This window comes from Sphaeramia orbicularis, chromosome 20, assembly GCF_902148855.1.
Source record: "Sphaeramia orbicularis chromosome 20, fSphaOr1.1, whole genome shotgun sequence".
NCBI lineage: Eukaryota > Metazoa > Chordata > Actinopteri > Kurtiformes > Apogonidae > Sphaeramia > Sphaeramia orbicularis.
In genome coordinates, this window is record NC_043976.1 from 44,650,698 (window position 1) to 44,668,386 (window position 17,689).

General features: G+C 39.0%; 1 protein-coding gene across 1 annotated transcript in view; it reads left to right on the top strand.

Annotated features, from left to right (window-relative positions):
- LOC115411248 (phospholipid phosphatase-related protein type 5-like) overlaps positions 1-17,689 on the top strand; it is a 115,711-nt gene that overhangs the window by 79,866 nt on the left and 18,156 nt on the right. Inside the window, exon 4 of the mRNA XM_030123292.1 lies at positions 7,863-8,039. Within this exon, the coding sequence (XP_029979152.1) occupies positions 7,863-8,039 (177 nt within the window). The remainder of the gene's footprint in view (positions 1-7,862; positions 8,040-17,689) is intronic.

Sequence of the window (17,689 nt, forward strand, 5' to 3'; positions counted from 1 at the left end):
GACATTTCAGGTTGTTCATATTTGTTCAGGTTATTCATATTTTATTGTTACAGGAGAGTTTGGAAATGTCAATATTTTCATAATTTAATGTTTTGTTTTTTTTGCACTAAAACAAAGACAAAAATTTGAAGTTGTTAATTCAAGATTTTTTTTTTTTTTTTTTGCTTAAATTCAAGAATTTTTTTTTTTTAAATTTAATTCAAGATTTATTTTTTTTTTATTTATTTTTTCTTAAATCTAGATTTTTTCCTTAATTCAAGCAGTTTTTTTTTTTTTTTTTTGGCTTAATTCAATTCCAGACTGTGGAATTTTTGCACTTGGCAAATTCATCCCAGGGGTCAGATTGGAACCTTTAGTGGGACGCATTTGGCCCCCAGGACGCATGTTTGACACCCCTGGTATAATAGTTTTGGATTTTTCATTACCTCGGACCTTTGCTTGTTTATCTGTTAGCAAGATAACTCAAAAAGTTATCGATGGATTTTCATGAAATTTTCAGTAAATGTTGATACTGGCACAAGGAAGAAATGATTAAATTTTGATGGCGATTGGGGGGGGGGGGGGGGGCAGATTTGTGTTGGCGGAGGTCTGCGCCCTCAGACTGCTTTTCTAGTTGTAGTTTAGTTTTATTTAGTTTTGACTTTTGTCTTCTAATTCAGTTAGTTTTGATTAGTTTTTAGAGCAGGTTTGCTAGTTTTTATTAGTTTTCATTTTTCTCTAAATGCTTAGTTTTAGTATTAATTTTAGTTTTGTCATGTCTTTTCTCTTCTTCTCCGTCGTATTCAAATAAATCTCATACAGAACAAAACATTTAGTAACAGACAGAATATTGTTAAAATTCTACTTACTTTTCTGAAGACATTTCAGGTTGTTCATATTCGTTCGGGTTATTCACTTTTTTTTTTTTTTTTTTTGCTGTAAGTGGTGTGAAACTTAGCTTTGGATGTTCGACTCCCAGCTTCACTCATGAGTCCTCCACAATATTCTCTGCATGCAGCCATTTTACACTGCAACCGGAGGAAAAAAAAATACAGAAATAAATCCTCTCATAATCAAAACGGATGACGAAAGAAAATGAATTGCAGAGAGAGGAATGGAAACATTTGATCTGGCCTTGGAGGAGATTGTGCACTCTAATGAAAAATACAATTAGGCCCTGGGAGGGAGGCTGTCTGCTGCCTGAACGCCACAGATTAGTGATTAGAGCCAAACATAGAGACATGTTTCCTCTGCTCTATATTTATCTGCCTCCCCTCCCCCCTCCCCCACTCCATCTTCTCCAAGGTTTGGTATCATGGCACTATAATGAGGCCAGATTGGATATTAACATGCATGAATCACATGGCTGTTGTTAAGGAAATGGCTGTAAATATGTGGAGGAAACGGCAGCATTCCACAAATGACGATCCAAACAGGCTTATTTCAATCAAGAGATACTGAAAGTGGAGGGAAATGAGAACATTTGCAATAACGCTTAATTTATTGCAAATGAAAGGAATCGACCTTGGAGCGTCGATCTCAACAGGAAGGAGAAATAAATACCTCCGTAGAACTTGGGGGGGGGGGGGTCTGTACATTGAGTGTTTTCATTTTTCCTTCCTATATTTTAAGACAAATATCTACACTTTCTACTCTTCATGGATGGATGGATGGATGATTAATGGATGGATGGATGGAGGGATGATGGATGACAGTGGATGGATGGATGGATGGTGGGTGGATGAATGATTAATGGATGGATGGATGGAGGGATAGATGGATGGATGGAGGGATAGATGGATGGATGATGGATGGATGCCCAAACAGGGGTATGCACAGAGGGGGGAGGGACAAATGTCAGTTGAGTTTGATTGACATATCACCGTTCAATCATGTCGATGGGTCGGTTAAAATGATTGGATGGTGTTTTTTCAGTCCTGTCTGTTCCACAGTTGACTAGAGTTTTTTTTTAATTTTTGTGTTAAAGCATTTAATTAATTAGTTGTAATTGGGGTGTGAAGGGGATTTTTAGACATATAGTCCAAAATGCTCCAGGTAAACATGTCCCCCCCCCACCCCCCAAACTCCTCCTACTTTAGCTGCTGTCACTCCTCATCTCTGAACACTTACGCTCTGTATTTACAGTTCAGTTCAGATACTGGATTTTCCCAGGGTGCACTGCGGCTGCACAGATCTGCCTCATGCACACATTAGTCTGATGACGGCGCATTATTTCCTGCGGTTCCTGTGAGGCCCAGATGGTCGTTCAGAAGGAGAACTGCTGCAGGCTCGATCTGACCCCATGATGCCAGATGTGGACTTCCTTTTCCGCTCATATGACTTCCTCTTTTTTTTTTACGCTCTGTGAGGTTCCTCTGTCTTTTTGTTTGGTTCTGATCTGTTCATTTCCTGTCGTTCAGGGATGTCAAACTCATTTTTTTCCAGGTTCCACATTCAGCCCAGTTGTCCAAATGTCCCATTTGCTCAGGTCATTGTTCGTCTTGGTTCTTTGAGGTTCAACTGGACTAGTTTGGCTCTTTTGAAGTTAAACTAGGTTTTTCTTTCATCGTTTCGAGTTTATTATGTTCTTATTGTTTAGATCTGATTGGTCTGAATGTGGAAACTGAACTAAATGGATTGGTCACATCTTCAGTGTCATTTTTGGATTTGGTAAATCCATCCCACAGGCCGGTTTTGGACCCTTTGACGGGCCAATTTTGGACCATTTGGTTTTGGACCCTTTGGCGGGTTGGGTTCTGACCCTTTGGCGGGCCAGTTTTGCACGCTTTGGTGTTCAGTTTTGGACCCTTTAGTGGGCTGGTTCCAGACCCTTTAGCAGGCCAGTTTTGGCCCCATTGGGCATGCTGGTTTCAGACCCCTTGGTGGCCTGGTTTTGGACCCTTTGGTGGGCCGGTTTTGGCCCCCGGGCCGCCTGTTTGACCCCCCCTGCTCTGGTTTCTTCGTGTCCACCTTCACCTCCTCCTCTCTTCTGTTTCTGCTCTCATCCTCCTCTTCCTTCTCTGACTTTCCTCTGCATCTTTTCCTTACCCTGTACCTTTTTCTGGTCTTTTTGTGTTTCTCCCTCTTCTTCCATATTCTAATTTTCTGGTAGTGGGTCTGCCACTTCTGTAAAAGCAGGAGAGAAAATAGAAAGACGCCCTGAGGAAATACTGAACATCTCAGTTCGTATTTACACACAGTCACAGCTGTCTGGTGGCGTTTCACCACACAGCCGTTAATAAAACATTAGGAGCGCGGGAAGGAAATTTCAGAATATTTTTTAAAGTTAAACTAGAATAATGGCAGATGTATTTTTTTTTTTTACATTTTGCTGTCAGGAGAGCGTTGCGCCTGTGTGGAATGTTTTTACCTCCATAATCGTGGTCGACACAGGCAGAATGAGTTCAGAGTTGACTTTCGTCAAACCACATCTTTCTCACTGATGCTGCTTTTATGAGTCACACTTCATAAACTTTTACGTCAGCTGCCAAAAGAACAACTACTCACTTGTTTTCCCCAAATGTATGCTGCCAACAGACGCTTTTATGTGCAACGGCTCATTGACCAGTGTTTTTGTCTTTTGAGGAGTAAAACAGTCATTAACACTGGTGAGTGTTACTTGTTTACCTGCACATGGGTGCTTTGGCTTATGTACTGTACAGAGGGTCTGCACGTGACGTTACCACTAGTGAAAGTCACTGCAGTTCCGCCCACTGAAGCCCTGTAGAAGACCCTGACCGGCCCCCATGAGGTCATTACCAAATTAGAAGTCAGTGCAAGAATGTCATTGTAGATGCAACAAATTCAACAGCACTGCTTTTATTTTGAAGGATCTGCTAAATTACTGTTCTTTTTGTGCGTACTTTCCGTCCTTAGCATCAGGTTAATGCACTGTTTGGTTTGTTGTTCAGTTTCAGCCCATGAAGACGTCAGCTAACACCAAAAAAAAACAGACTGATTCAGTAAGCAGCGTTTTTTACCAGACATAGACTTGTATGTGTTTCTTCACTGAAGTCAGAGGGAAAGACAAAAGAACAGGCATATGCAGACGAAGAAAGCTGGATGCAGTTCTTGTTTTTCATGTAAAGTTAATGTGGAGCTGGTTTTGCACATTTTGTTGCACATTCTGTTTGTGAATACTCATTAAAAAGTTGTATAGAGGGTCTGCACGTGACGTCAGCGCTAGCAGAAGTCACCGCGGTTCCGCCCACTGAGTGTCAGAAAGAGGGAGATGAGTGACAGCGTCGGCTTCAATCCTGTCTAAACTGAAGAACAATTTGAATAAAAAATGGGGCAGAGCTGTTGTGAGATTGATTGTATTAACAGATTTGAAAAGCAGTAGGAGCTATCGTTTTACAGACACCGAAAGACAAAGAAAAGAGAAGATGGATCCACAAATCCAGGAAACCAAACCTAGATCTGTGGATCCTGTTTGGTGTCAGCTAACATTCACTGATGCTGTTTTTTTGGGTCCAATCAGACCTGAAATGACCTATTGTTTTGGCTAACATTACTTCTTAGTGCAGCTCTTGGTTTCATGATCACATCTTTCATGGTTTTTGTCTTCATTTTGTGATTCTGAACCTTGTGCTACTACATGATTAGTAAACTAACTGAAACTGAGGCTAACCTAGTTTTACAAATACGGGGAACTGGAGAATAAAGCTACAATGGAGTATTAGGACCACAAGAGAAAATAAAAACACTGGTCACTACGAGTATAAAGTCATAAAATATCGATATAAAACCTGTAATTTTATGAGAATAAAGTCAAATACAAAAAGAATCACAATGTTATGAGAATAAAGTCGTAGTTATAAAAAAAAAAAAAAAATCATAATTTAACAAAAATGTCATTTGTTTGAGATTAAAGTTGTCATATTCCCACAATAAGGCCATAATATTACCAGAATAATGTGGTAATTTAAAAAGAGGTGTATAAATCTGCTAATTTCCCAGAATCCAGTGGTGCCCTGCTGGTCCACAGCAGTAGTATCTGTGTTGGATAAAGTACTTGATCTGAACTAGACTCAGTAAATCTGCTCAGTCCCAGTAGATCATGCATAGATTCACTGAGGTCAGTCCACGCTTGACTGGAAATGACCTTTGGATCAGCTGGTTCTGGGCCCTAGTTTTGGAGCCTTTGGATCAGCTGGTTCTGGGCCTTAGTTTTGGACTCTTTGGATCAGCTGGTTCTGGGCCCTAGTTTTGGACCCTGGTTGTCAGTCCTGATGAAACCATGTATATTAGTTTCAGGTCCAAATAGCGCTGATCCCCTCCCCCCTGGATCAGGTCTGGATCCTCCATTTGTGTTCACATGTCAGTGTTCATGGACCACTTGTTCTTTGGTAGCTCATACAGATCCATATCCAGTCCAATTGTCCTTCATTTAATTTCAGATTTCCCATTTTCCCTTTTCTCTGGCTGTGTTTACTGCTATACTCCGTCATGTCAAGCAGGTTGGTTTAAGACACTCAGTCTGACTGAGAGGGGCATGGCCTAGGGGGGAAGTGACGTATGTGTATACCCTCTATACCACCTGGACTACAGCACTGTTCCTACAGCAAAACACCTAACACATTAAAAGTCAGTGCTGGTTTTTGTGCTCCAACCTTCTGCTGTACATGTGCTGCAGGTGAAACCAGGTTCAGACACGCTCAGTGGAACATCTGTATTCAGTCTACAGCCCTATCGACTTGTTTTCCTGTTGAAATGCTAATTCTTTCCTCCAAGTTGTTTTTGTGGCTAAACCTAAGTCAGCCTTGCAGAACTTTTGTACAGTCTGACATTCCAGCGTGTTTCTTCAGCCACCGGTGGAAGGATGAACACATCAAACGGAGGAGCTGAGGGTCATATCAGAGAGCAGACACTAATCACCTCTACAGCTGATAAGACAAAAGCATTAAAACGCCATTAAAAGGTCACATAAATCTGTTCTGTGGTGCTCAGTAGATAATGGTTAAGGCCATTATTCTGACCTGAACATGTCGTACCTGAGGAAAAAACATCCAAAGCCAAACACTTGTATTAGCTCTAGGGCTGTGTACTGGTAAGATAAAGGTAAAATATAAATCACAATACTAGGATCACAATATGATATATCTCAATACTGTTAAAAAGGCAATTTTCTTCTTTTTTTTTAAATGATTTTCCTTGAAGAACTGAATTACAGCAGAAATCTGCACAAATACTAAACACATTTTTATTAGATCCCAATAGGATCTAATGCTATATCACAAAATGTTCCTGTGTTCAAACTCAAATTCTGTTTTACAGACATTACAGTTTAAGATCCTGTTCAAATGTTCTTATTCTATTAGTTCAGAACTAACATCAGAACAGTATTTGAGTTCAATCCCAGCAAAGGAACTAAGATTATTTAATAAAAGAGTGTGAAATAATAATGAATGAAATATAAAAAGAGAAAAACAAAACAAAAAAAAAACTAAAATGAACCTCCACATTATCTGCATTTGAATAAATACCTAAAAATATCGATACTTTTTAATATCAATACAGTATTGTGGAATGAAATATCGCGATATACTGCAGAACCCATATTTTCTTACAGCCCTAATTACCTCATAGTTTTATTCAGTGTGTTGCACAAAAGCTTCACATTTGGACACAACCCATCCACGTAGTATCGGCTGGACTGAATGATTCTGAAGGAGTCAATGATGATACAGTTGTGCATGAAACTGTAGGAATCTTTTCCAGTTCTATCTTCATTGTACATAAATGTAACTTTACCTCCTGAGACCCAGCAATGCATTTGTGTCCTCTGTAGTGGACAAGAGTTTCACAGCTTTACTTTAAAATAAAAAAATTACATAATGTCCACTGAAAAGGACATTGTATTAAAAAATTATATAAAAATGTATCTGAAAAAATTGTTACATCATGCTGTTTCCAATTAAGGCAATGATTTAATGTAAAATTGCGAAAATGTTTACTTACTGGGTATCAGGAGGATATACATAATCAGTATTTTTGTGAAAATCTAAAAACTAGATCGATGTAATCCAACTGAGCCAAAAATATTGACTGAAGGGTGGAGTCAAGGGAAGGTTAACATCTGGTCAAAATAATTAAATGACAATAATCTGCACCAAACTTATATTTTTGGGTCGGTAATTACTTATATTTTCAGGAAAATGTATTTTGAAATGAGAAAAAAATATGTGAAAAAAAAACTGAGTAGTTTAGTGAGTGTGAATGTTTGTAAAGTGACAGTTTAGTGCCGTCATTCCGGGTTCATTTTATAAACTGGATAAATAAACTACATTTATTCAAAAACACTGATATTTGACTATTATATTATATATGTCATATTCTAAACACAGTGTTTAAAATTAATAAATGCATATATCTGTGCAAAATACATGTGAATATAATGTTAATATTATTTGTATGTTGCAGATATTATAAAGAATAGAACAGAATAAAGAAAGAATACAATAGAACAAATAGAATAAAATAAAATAGAACACAACAGAATAAAATAGAACAGAACAGAAAAAAATAGTAAAAAGTGGAGTTGTCATTATTTATAGGTTATTATGCTAGTATTTTACTGGTCTGGCCCACTTTATATCATATTAGTCTGTACAGTATGTGGCCCCTGAACTAAAATGAGTTCGACACCCCTGGTTTAAGTGATTCTCATCCCACCTAATCAGTGTTATCGCTGTACGCTGTTTGATGAAACCAGCAGAAATTACGAGTTTCATAACCGATAAATAACAGATGAAACTGTTCAAAGCAGGTCGGGCTCAGTATTTGAATGTCGTCGGAGGAGAGTTGGACACGTTGCACAGATTTGAAAGTGGCTGTTTTCTCTTTTGCATCATCTAATCTTGGCTGTGCATCCTCTGTGGTAGATGTACGTGACGTGCACGGTGCAGGCGAAGGGGACCCGTCTGGCCAAACCCGTGCTGTCCTTGGGCCTCATGTGTCTGGCATTCCTCACCGGGTTGAACCGCGTGGCTGAATACCGCAACCACTGGTCGGACGTCATCGCCGGGTTCATCATCGGCACCGCCATCGCAACGTTCCTGGTGAGACACACACATACACAAACCTATATGTCACTGCAGGAGTAAAAAGATTCAGACGGAAAAAGTGTGTGAGGGTGTTTTCACACCTGAATCTACTGGAGCCGTTGTTCCAAAAAACAAGTCTTTGGCTCAGTTCGATTGGGCGTGTGTGAAAGCAGTGATCGCGCTCTGTTTCGGAAACAAAACAACAGAGCTGAGACCACTCAAAAGAGGTGGGCCCAATCAAGGTTATTATCATTAACGAAAACTAATGAAATGACGAAAACTAGAATTGTAAAAACATTTTCGTTAACTGAAATAAATAAAAACTATAATTAAAAGAAAAAAACATAACTGGAACTGTATTGTGTGTTTACAAAACTAACTAAAATGTATTAAAATTATGGGTAAAATTCCCTTCGATACAAAAGCAATTTGATATGAAAGTGATTTTTTCGCTCTAGCAATTTTAGCTAGTGGCACAATACAACATTTGATGGTCCGTCACTTGTGGTTTCCAGTCATCTTCTGGTCCCCACTTTACCTGGAAACATGGAGACTAAAGTTGGGAGAATATACGAACTGTACTTCAAGATAACATGAACAAATATAGACCTGAAAATTCTTAAAAAAAAAACAAATCAGTGCAATTTTATCAATATTATACCTTAGTTTATCATTTATAAATATGCATCACAACTTACAGATCATCTTTAAAGATAAATTTTCCAAATTCATGTCTGTTTATCTAAGTCAGATATTGTGCTTTTGTAGTGACAGAAGTCTGCACATGGACTGTTGTTTTTTCTGCAGCCTGTTCGCTGCCCGTGCTTTGTTGCATGCGTCTTCAAATCCACTCATCATAATGACCAGTGGGCCTCAGATAAGACACATTTCAGCAGCAGCAGAAACAAAGAAAGAAAGCGCAACAGTATGATCGCCTCTATTCTTTTCCTCTCTTATCGTTTTCCCTGCCTCTTGTATTGGACACACACCAGTGTTTTTTCTTTTCTCGTGTAGAGAACAGCTCTGTGATAAGGCCTCTTCACTCAGAACTCCATTACTGTTGGTGCTGCTTCAAAACACTCCAGTACCATTAGTGATGGATGGAGATAGGGGAAATAAAAAGACAACACCCTTTAATATCTGTCCTCCTCTCTGTTGAACCCGCACCCTCAGTCTTGTGTCTCATTTCAACACCGCAGCCTCAAACAAACAAGTCCTCAGTCACTGACAGTGGTGAGTCTGACAGCCCATCCAGGCTTTGGCAGTGAAAGCATCTCAACAAGAGTCAGCAGACATTATTTGGACAGTAATGATGGTTTTAAAGAGCATGCAGATGGAATGTACTTCAAAACAATATGCTATTATCGTACCATACCATCTTCTTCCTCTTATCGGGTCGGGGTGGCAGAGGCAGCAGCCTCAGCTAGGGATGGGAATTGATAAGAATTTAACGATTCCGGTTCCATTATCGATTTTGCTTATCAGTCTGATTCCTTATTGATTCTCATTGGGTGAGGGAGTAAAAGAGTACAAACAGGTGTGTTTGCGTTTTGCATTAACTGTCTTGCACAGAAAATATAACATATACAGTATGTACTAATAATAATAATAACAGATGATGCCGGGCCCGGTTTGGGGGGGGGGGGGGCTACAGACTGATCGACGACGTCTGACTCCTCAATCATAGTTTTGTCATATATTTGTGTTTGTCTTGTGTTTTAGTTGAGGACAGCTATAATCATACTAGGTCCAAACACCAATACTGAGTTCATATTCATGTGTGTGTCCTGAAACCTGACAGCATTCTGCATATTTACACCAGCAGACCACCACTAGATTAGAGCCCGACTGATTTCGGATTTTTGGGGCAAAAAAAAGCCAACATCCGATATATCAGCCGATATATTGGATATCGGCTGATAACCGATATACTGAATGAATGAAATAAGAGCATTGATATACACAGGATATATACTGTACATGAACATAAATTGTTATAATACCAAAAATATGATTCAATACAAAGAAGCAGAAGACTACTAAATTAAAATCAGGAACTTTAATTAGTAACACTGTCAACATAAGGACTGTAAACCTACTGATAAATAAGAAAAGGCAAACTGTAAACAATGATTAATCAGAAAAGGCAAACTGTAAACAATGATAAATAAGAAAAGGCAAACTGTAAGCACAATGGTAAATCACTAAATGTGTAGTGTTCTTTGCTTTGCTGGTGCTGGAGCCCTGGCTAACTCACGCACTGCAGATGTTGCATTTAGCGCCAGTGGAGTCTTTTGTGAAGTGGCTTCACACCTTACTCTTCCCCTCTGCCTGTGAAATGAAAATATATACATTTAATGCATTTTGGTTATTAGCACAGAATTTGATTCTATAGCTGGCCATTTTAAAATAAAAACAAGTGGCTGCATTTAGCTGAAAGTGATAATACATAGTCTAATGCGAGGTGTTTTTAAACTAAAACATGATGTTTTTTAAAAGGCTTATTCACAAAAACATCTTACCAATATCAATTAGTCATATTTACTAGCTAATGAAAAGTTCCATCTTCAGCCACTGGGTATTTGCAAACAGCTCAAAAATAAATGCTGAAGCAAACATTAAAAAGTGAAAAAAAGTTGTCAACAAACAAAATAAGAAATAATCAAAACATGCATCACGTTATTAGACTTAATACAAGGGACTAAACTACATTTTATGTAACAATGTAGCTGCTTTCAAAACATGCAATACATAAAATTACTTGGAACCCTTTCAATATTATTTTAATGAAGACATTAACTTGTGAATTTATGAGCCCTGGTAAATCCTGCATGACAGTATGAAGTGAAGTGGGATGCTGTATAGTAGTCAGATATTAATGATGGACATGGGCGTTTACAGGTGCATATATCTGTATTTCACAAAGATGCATCTTACATAACTTTAAAACGCTGTATAAAAGTCTGATATTAGATAATGGTGGACATGTTGATTAACAGTTGCATCTGTGTTTATCTCACAAAGATAATTTACATAACTCTAAAACACTGTATAATAGTCTTATATTAGATAATGACATGAGAATTAACAGTTGCATATGTCTGTTTATTTCACAGAGATGCCCTTACATGACGTTAAAACGCTGTCATATGCTCTCTAAAACTTGCGTGAAAAAATAAAAAAAAACTAGTACCCTGACAGCGTATTTCCGCAAGTACGTTGTTCTCATGGGGCACTAAAGTGTAGTGTTGTATTGTTTTACAAAGTCACAGGAGTAAAATAAAGGAGTAAAATAAATGCAGTTTCTGTCATCGTTTTCGCTCTTCTTCTCTGCTGCAGCCCAGCGAGTGTCAGAGGTGTTAGTGCACTTCCCTGGTCTGTGTGTGAGGAGGAGGGGGAGGGGCCATGTATTCGGGCAGTGTGCAGCACAGACACAGGAACAGAGCAACAGAATCTCTGTGCAGCAAAAAACTTAAATTAATATATCAGTTACATATTCACCAATGTTGATTAATCGGTGATAAGCTATAATCAGCCTCTACGCTAGATAGACCACAACACAGAGGACCAACAGGCCTGAAGTCCACGAGACTCACACAGAACCAATTCCTGTGACTCAGCACTAATGATGACAGACTGTTGGAAAACTGTTTCGGTACCAGGCGTGTTCATTCATGTGACCCGCCCACACATACATGGATCCTGTTCATATTTTAGAACCTAAACTGCAGGTTCAACAGCTGACTGGACAGATAATGTTCGGACTGCTGTTTCTAAACATCCACACTTCCACACGTGTATTTCAAGAACCAGAACCAGAACCCTTCTACATGTCGTCTGTGCTCTGTAATGAAACACACACTCATATTTCACCATCACATCAAACAGGAAACAGATCAGAGGCGGAGCCACATTCCACAGAAAAAGGATCACTTCCCGGTAATGAAAGTGAAAGTTCTTCTCTGTGTGATCAGAGCTGCAGACGAGTCTGTGGAACCGTCCAACAAACCTTACACTGACTTCATCAGATCTGTTTCAAGTCTCATTGGTGAGTTGAACTGAGCTGATCTACAGCTTCAAATCCACACTTCAACTCCAAACACACACATAGAACTGGATTCATTTCACACTAACTCTGTTGAAATGGTTCTTATCACTGAACCACATGGATAAACCAACAGCATTTACACAGATTCTAGATTATTTATTCGCTAGCACAACTAAGAAATGCATTCGTCAAAGATAATTTGTGTAATTGTATGTGTGTATATGTATAAATGTATGTATGTGTATATGGATTAATGTGAGTGTGAAAAAATAAATAAATAAATACACGCACACACACACACACACACACACACATATACATATAAAGAGTAATGTAAAAGGAAGAGGGACATATATATTATTATTATTTTAGGGAGAGGGGGTGGGATTCAATAAGTTGCACTTCTTCCATCCCCTTTTCGGGTACATGTAAATGGAACTATTGTGCTGTTCTTCTGTCTAAGATAATGATTCTTGATATTTGTATTATTATGTATGTTTTGCTAGTTTGCATATATGTTAAATTTCATTACATGTTTGGAATAAATCACTAAATCAAATCCAATTATTCCAGTCCATGTCCTTTAGATGGTCTGGACTTTGGTTCTTCCTCTCTTCCTGGTTTTGTTTCCACTAACATTTTCTACAGTTACACTTAAATGAACTTCCAGAACATTTCACAGTCAAAGTATTGCACTGACGTCACGGATTTCAAAAACTGCTGTAGAGTCATGTGACTGACCAGTCACACTTGTCTGAAGACCAAGAAGAACTTTTATGAGTCTCCTTATTATAAATGATCACATGATGATAAACACTGATAATATAATTCAAATATTTCAGTGTTGTACATGTTCTTTGGGTCCATAGATATGGCTGCTGCTGGTTGTGTTCGATCTGAAGATCAGCTCCTGTGTTCCATCTGTCTGGATTTCTTCACTGATCCAGTCACAACACCATGTGGACACAACTTTTGCAAATCCTGCATCTGTGAACACTGGAGGGTTAATGTCCCATATCAGTGTCCCATGTGTAAAAAGGTTTTTAACCGAAGACCTGAGTTGTACGTCAACGCTTTCATCCCAGAGATGATGGCTCAGTTCAGACATGAAGAAGAGAAGGCAAATGTGAAGAGGAAAGAGGCTGAAATTGAGGAGATGATCCTGGAGAGAAGACTGAAGATCTTGGAGATCCAATGTTCAGTGGAGCTCAGTACGAACGCTGCAGACAGAAAGGCAGCAGAAGGTGTGAAGGTCTACACTGCTCTGATCAAGACTGTTCAGACAAGTCTGAACCAGTTCATTGAGGAGATCCAAGAAAAGAAGAGGAGCGCCAAGAAACAGGCTGAAGACGTCATCAAAGAGCTGGAACAGGAAATCTGTGAGCTGGAGAAGAGAAGCACTGAGTTGAAGCAGCTCTCAGGCTCTGAAGACCACCACTTTGTCCAGAGGTTCACATGTGTCAAAGCTGCTCCATCCATGAAGACCTGGACAAAGGTCAGCATCCATCCATCATATGAGGGGACTGTGGAGAGAGCTGTGCATCAGCTGGAGGACAAACTCAGAAAAGACATGAAGAAGGTGTTTGAAGCTGAACTGAAGAGAGTCCAACAGTATGAGGTGGATCTGACTCTGGATCCAGATACAGCAAGTCCTACCCTCATCCTGTCTGATGACAGAAAACAGGTTCATGATAGTGATGAATGGAAGAAACTTCCAGACAATCCACAGAGATTCACTGATAGTCTTGGCATCTTAGCGAAGCAGAGTTTCTCTTCAGGCAGGTTTTACTTTGAGGTTCAGGTCAAAGGAAAGACTGAATGGTATTTAGGAGTGGTCACAGAGTCCAGCAAAAGGAAAGGACAGATCACACTGAGACCTCAGTACGGATACTGGATCATCTGTTTGACAAATGGAAATGAGTATGAAGCTTGTGCTGGTCCTGCTGTTCCTCTGTCTGTGCAGTCTGGTCCTCAGAAGGTGGGGGTGTTTGTGGATTATGAGGAGGGTCTGGTCTCCTTTTATGACGTAGATTCTTCAGTTCTCATCTATTCCTTCATTGGCTGCTGCTTCAATGATAAACTCCTCCCATTCTTCGATCCATCCTTTAATTGTGGAGGTACAAACTCTGCTCCTCTGATCATCACTCCTGTCAGACACTGAGGAACAAACTCATCAAATGCACAGATTTTCTCAGATTTACTGGAGTCACTAAACTTAGTGATGATGTAAACTGTTTGAACGTGTATGAATCTGGATCCAAATGTTGTTTTCTATTTGTTCGTAGACAAACACATGCAACTATTGTAAAAACTGTAATTATTTTCACATCAGCTCAGACAGAGGTTATGCCATAATATTTAAGACCAAATATATTGAAATGATTCATCAGTTGTTCAAATATTTTCTGATTAAATTTACTGAAGTTGAAATCCAATCAATCCACTTGATAAATCATAAACCTTTGACTGATTTGGATGATTCTGCTCAAATATCTGAACTATGTATTTACATGTAAACTATGATGAAATAGATGGAAATATTCACATTATTTCCTCTGTGAAATGTAAAACTTCAATAAATATCTTAAACTGTATATCGATTTGTCTTGTGTGTCTTCTTTTTTTTTTTATCTAAAACTGTAATAATCTAGTAAACAGTATAGAGTAAAAAGTCTAGAAAATGCAGAGTTTTACAGTCAAACCAACCAAAGGCCCTAAAGCCCAAGGTTATTATCGTTAACAAAAAAATAGAAAATATATGAAAAAACTAAATCAAAACTAAGCATTTAGAAAAAAACTAAAACTAATAAAAACTTGCAAGCTTGCTCTAAAAACTAAAACGGGGGGGCTGATCTGCCTTGGCAAAGTTCTGCACTCTCTGAGTGCTTTTCTAGTATTTTTGATACATTTTGTATATTTCTCTAAACCCTAATACATTTGGTTGAATCCCATATTGTGACAACTTGGTTAAGTTTCACCAAATACACACACACACACACAAGCGGATAGACAGGCGGTCAGCCATGCGCTGATTGGATGACTGATCCACATGACTATACACATCAAGATAGATTTCCTCCGAATAAGAAGTTTGACCAACAAAATCAGAGATTGATTAAAACCACAAGAGAAGTACCAAAGAAAAATCTGAGGGTGTTTCCACAGCTGGATCGATTGGAGCCGTTGTTCCAGAACAAGTCTTGGGCTCAGTTCCATTTTTTATATGTGAAAGCAGTAATTGCACTCCGTTTCGGTACTAAACAACTGAGCTGAGACCGCTTTGGAGAGGTGGTCTAAGCACGGCTGCAGTTGCTTCACAGAGTAGTTTGTTTACAGTGTGAACATGAGCACAGTGATAGAAATAGACAACTGCAGTTTTCTCTGCCACTCTGTCACCTGTATGTTAGCTGTGTGATCGGGTGTGCATGCAGGTCCAACAGTAGATATCTAATAATACCACGGAGCATGGATGTTAGACCATGGATGTCCATTTGAATTTTCATGTCCATGTGGACTACCATGCATCACATCAGGTCACAACCACAACTTCTACACATGAGAAACCGAATGGGGGAAAAACAGTCCATCCTGGTTGAGTTGAGAAAATTAAGAAACCAAGCAAATAAACAAGAAGCTAAATGTAGGCGTAACATTATGCCCCGTTTCCTCTGCATGGTATCGCTTGACTCGACTCTTTTGCGTTTCCATTACGAAAATGGACCTAGAATCGGGTACTCTGTACTACTTTTTTGGTATCATCTCCGTTGAGGTTCCAGGACTGGGGACCAGATACTAAAACGTGACGTGTAAACACTGCAGAACACTGATTGGTCAGACAGTTTTCTCTGTGACCTGCCGTTTTACAAAAAACAGATGCGGAAGTGGACAATAAATATAGCGGTACATTAATTCACATGATACCAACCCAAAACTACACCATGGTCGGTCGAGGAGCTTCAATCTTTGGTGGCCGACGTAAAAATTCAGACGAGACAACACGCAACGAGCGAGTTTATCAGCAACTCTCTGAACAGACGACATGGAAGTAACGCGCCACATCACTATGACATCCAGGTACTGTAAAGTCGGTAGTATCTTGTAATGGAAACGGTCTCCGGGGAATACCGAGTTGAGCCAAGCCGAGCTGGTTCCACATAGTGGAAACGCGGCATTAGTTTCAATCTAAAGAGTGGACAGTTTTCTTTAGTTTCACTGTCTGACTGAACTGTACCACGTACACATATAAACAGTATGGAAGCGTTTAGTCACGTGGATCAGTTGACCAATCAGCGCGCGGCTGACCAGGCTGTCTCTATCCACTTGTCACACACACACACACGTGACATGCCTGGTAGCTGCCGTATACACCCTGGAAATCGTCACCACGTTAACGGTGTCATCGGTGCCATTCACTCCCAGTTGGTGGCAGTTTTTAAATGCCCCCCACATCTGCATTCCACAGTGGGAAAAGAGACAGCGCAGCACGGAGAGTGTAGAAGGCGTTGGAGCCACCGCTCATAGACCCAACTCAGTACAGCAGTTTAACCCCGCTACTATGTCTGCTTATTTGTCATTACCGCTTCCAAACCACATTCATCTCTGTTCCGTTCTCCCGCTGGTTTATCGCATCTATTCATTCCGCTGCAGCAGAAACCAGCCAAAACCTGGACCAGATTTCACACTGACTGGACTGGACTGACGGACCGATGGACTGACTAACGGATAGAGCAGTGAAAACAGGGCGTGAATAAAACTGTTTTTTTTTTGTTTACTCTAAAGCCCTGAAATGGAACTGTGCACTTATGTATATATATATATATATATATATATATAGATAGATAGATAGATAGATAGATAGATAGATAGATAGATAGATAGATAGATAGATAGATAGATAGATAGATAGATGTGGATGAACTGTATCATTTTTTTTTTTTTATTATTCTGAGAAACTATGTAAAACCCAGAGCAGAATTTTTTGTTAAAATGAACTGAACTGTTTTTTTCTTTTTTTCTAAAAGACCGATACAAAACCTAAAGTGGAAATTTTTATTTTGATTTTGCTTGGTTGGGGAATTTTTATGAGTTTGGACTTTTTTTTGGGGGGGGGGGGGGGGCGTTGAACTGTGAATTTGTGTGTTTTTGCATTAATTGTACATAACATAACAATATATGATTTTGAATTTAGTTGGTTTGAATGTGTGATTTCGTTTTCTGTCATTTAATGTGTAGGTTGTTTGTTTAATTACACTTGCATCCTTTGTGTGGTCTGAGGTACAACAAACAGACAAAAACTAAATGACCAAAAACAAAAACTGAAACATATAACAAGACTGAATCAAACCGACTGAACTGACTTTACATCTTAAATGTCAGGAGAGAGACCTGGCTGGCACCCCTTAAAAATCAATATAACAAAAATAATACAAAATAAATAAATTAAAGCTTCAAAGTCAAACTGTCACAATATGATAATACAGATGTTTTTTCTCTATTCTGCCTCTGGCGTGTGTTCCAACATTATATCACATCATCTCGTTATGGTGTGACAGTTTGAGTTTGAAGCTTTAACTTATTTATTTTAAATTATTTTGATATATTTATTTTTAAGGGGTGC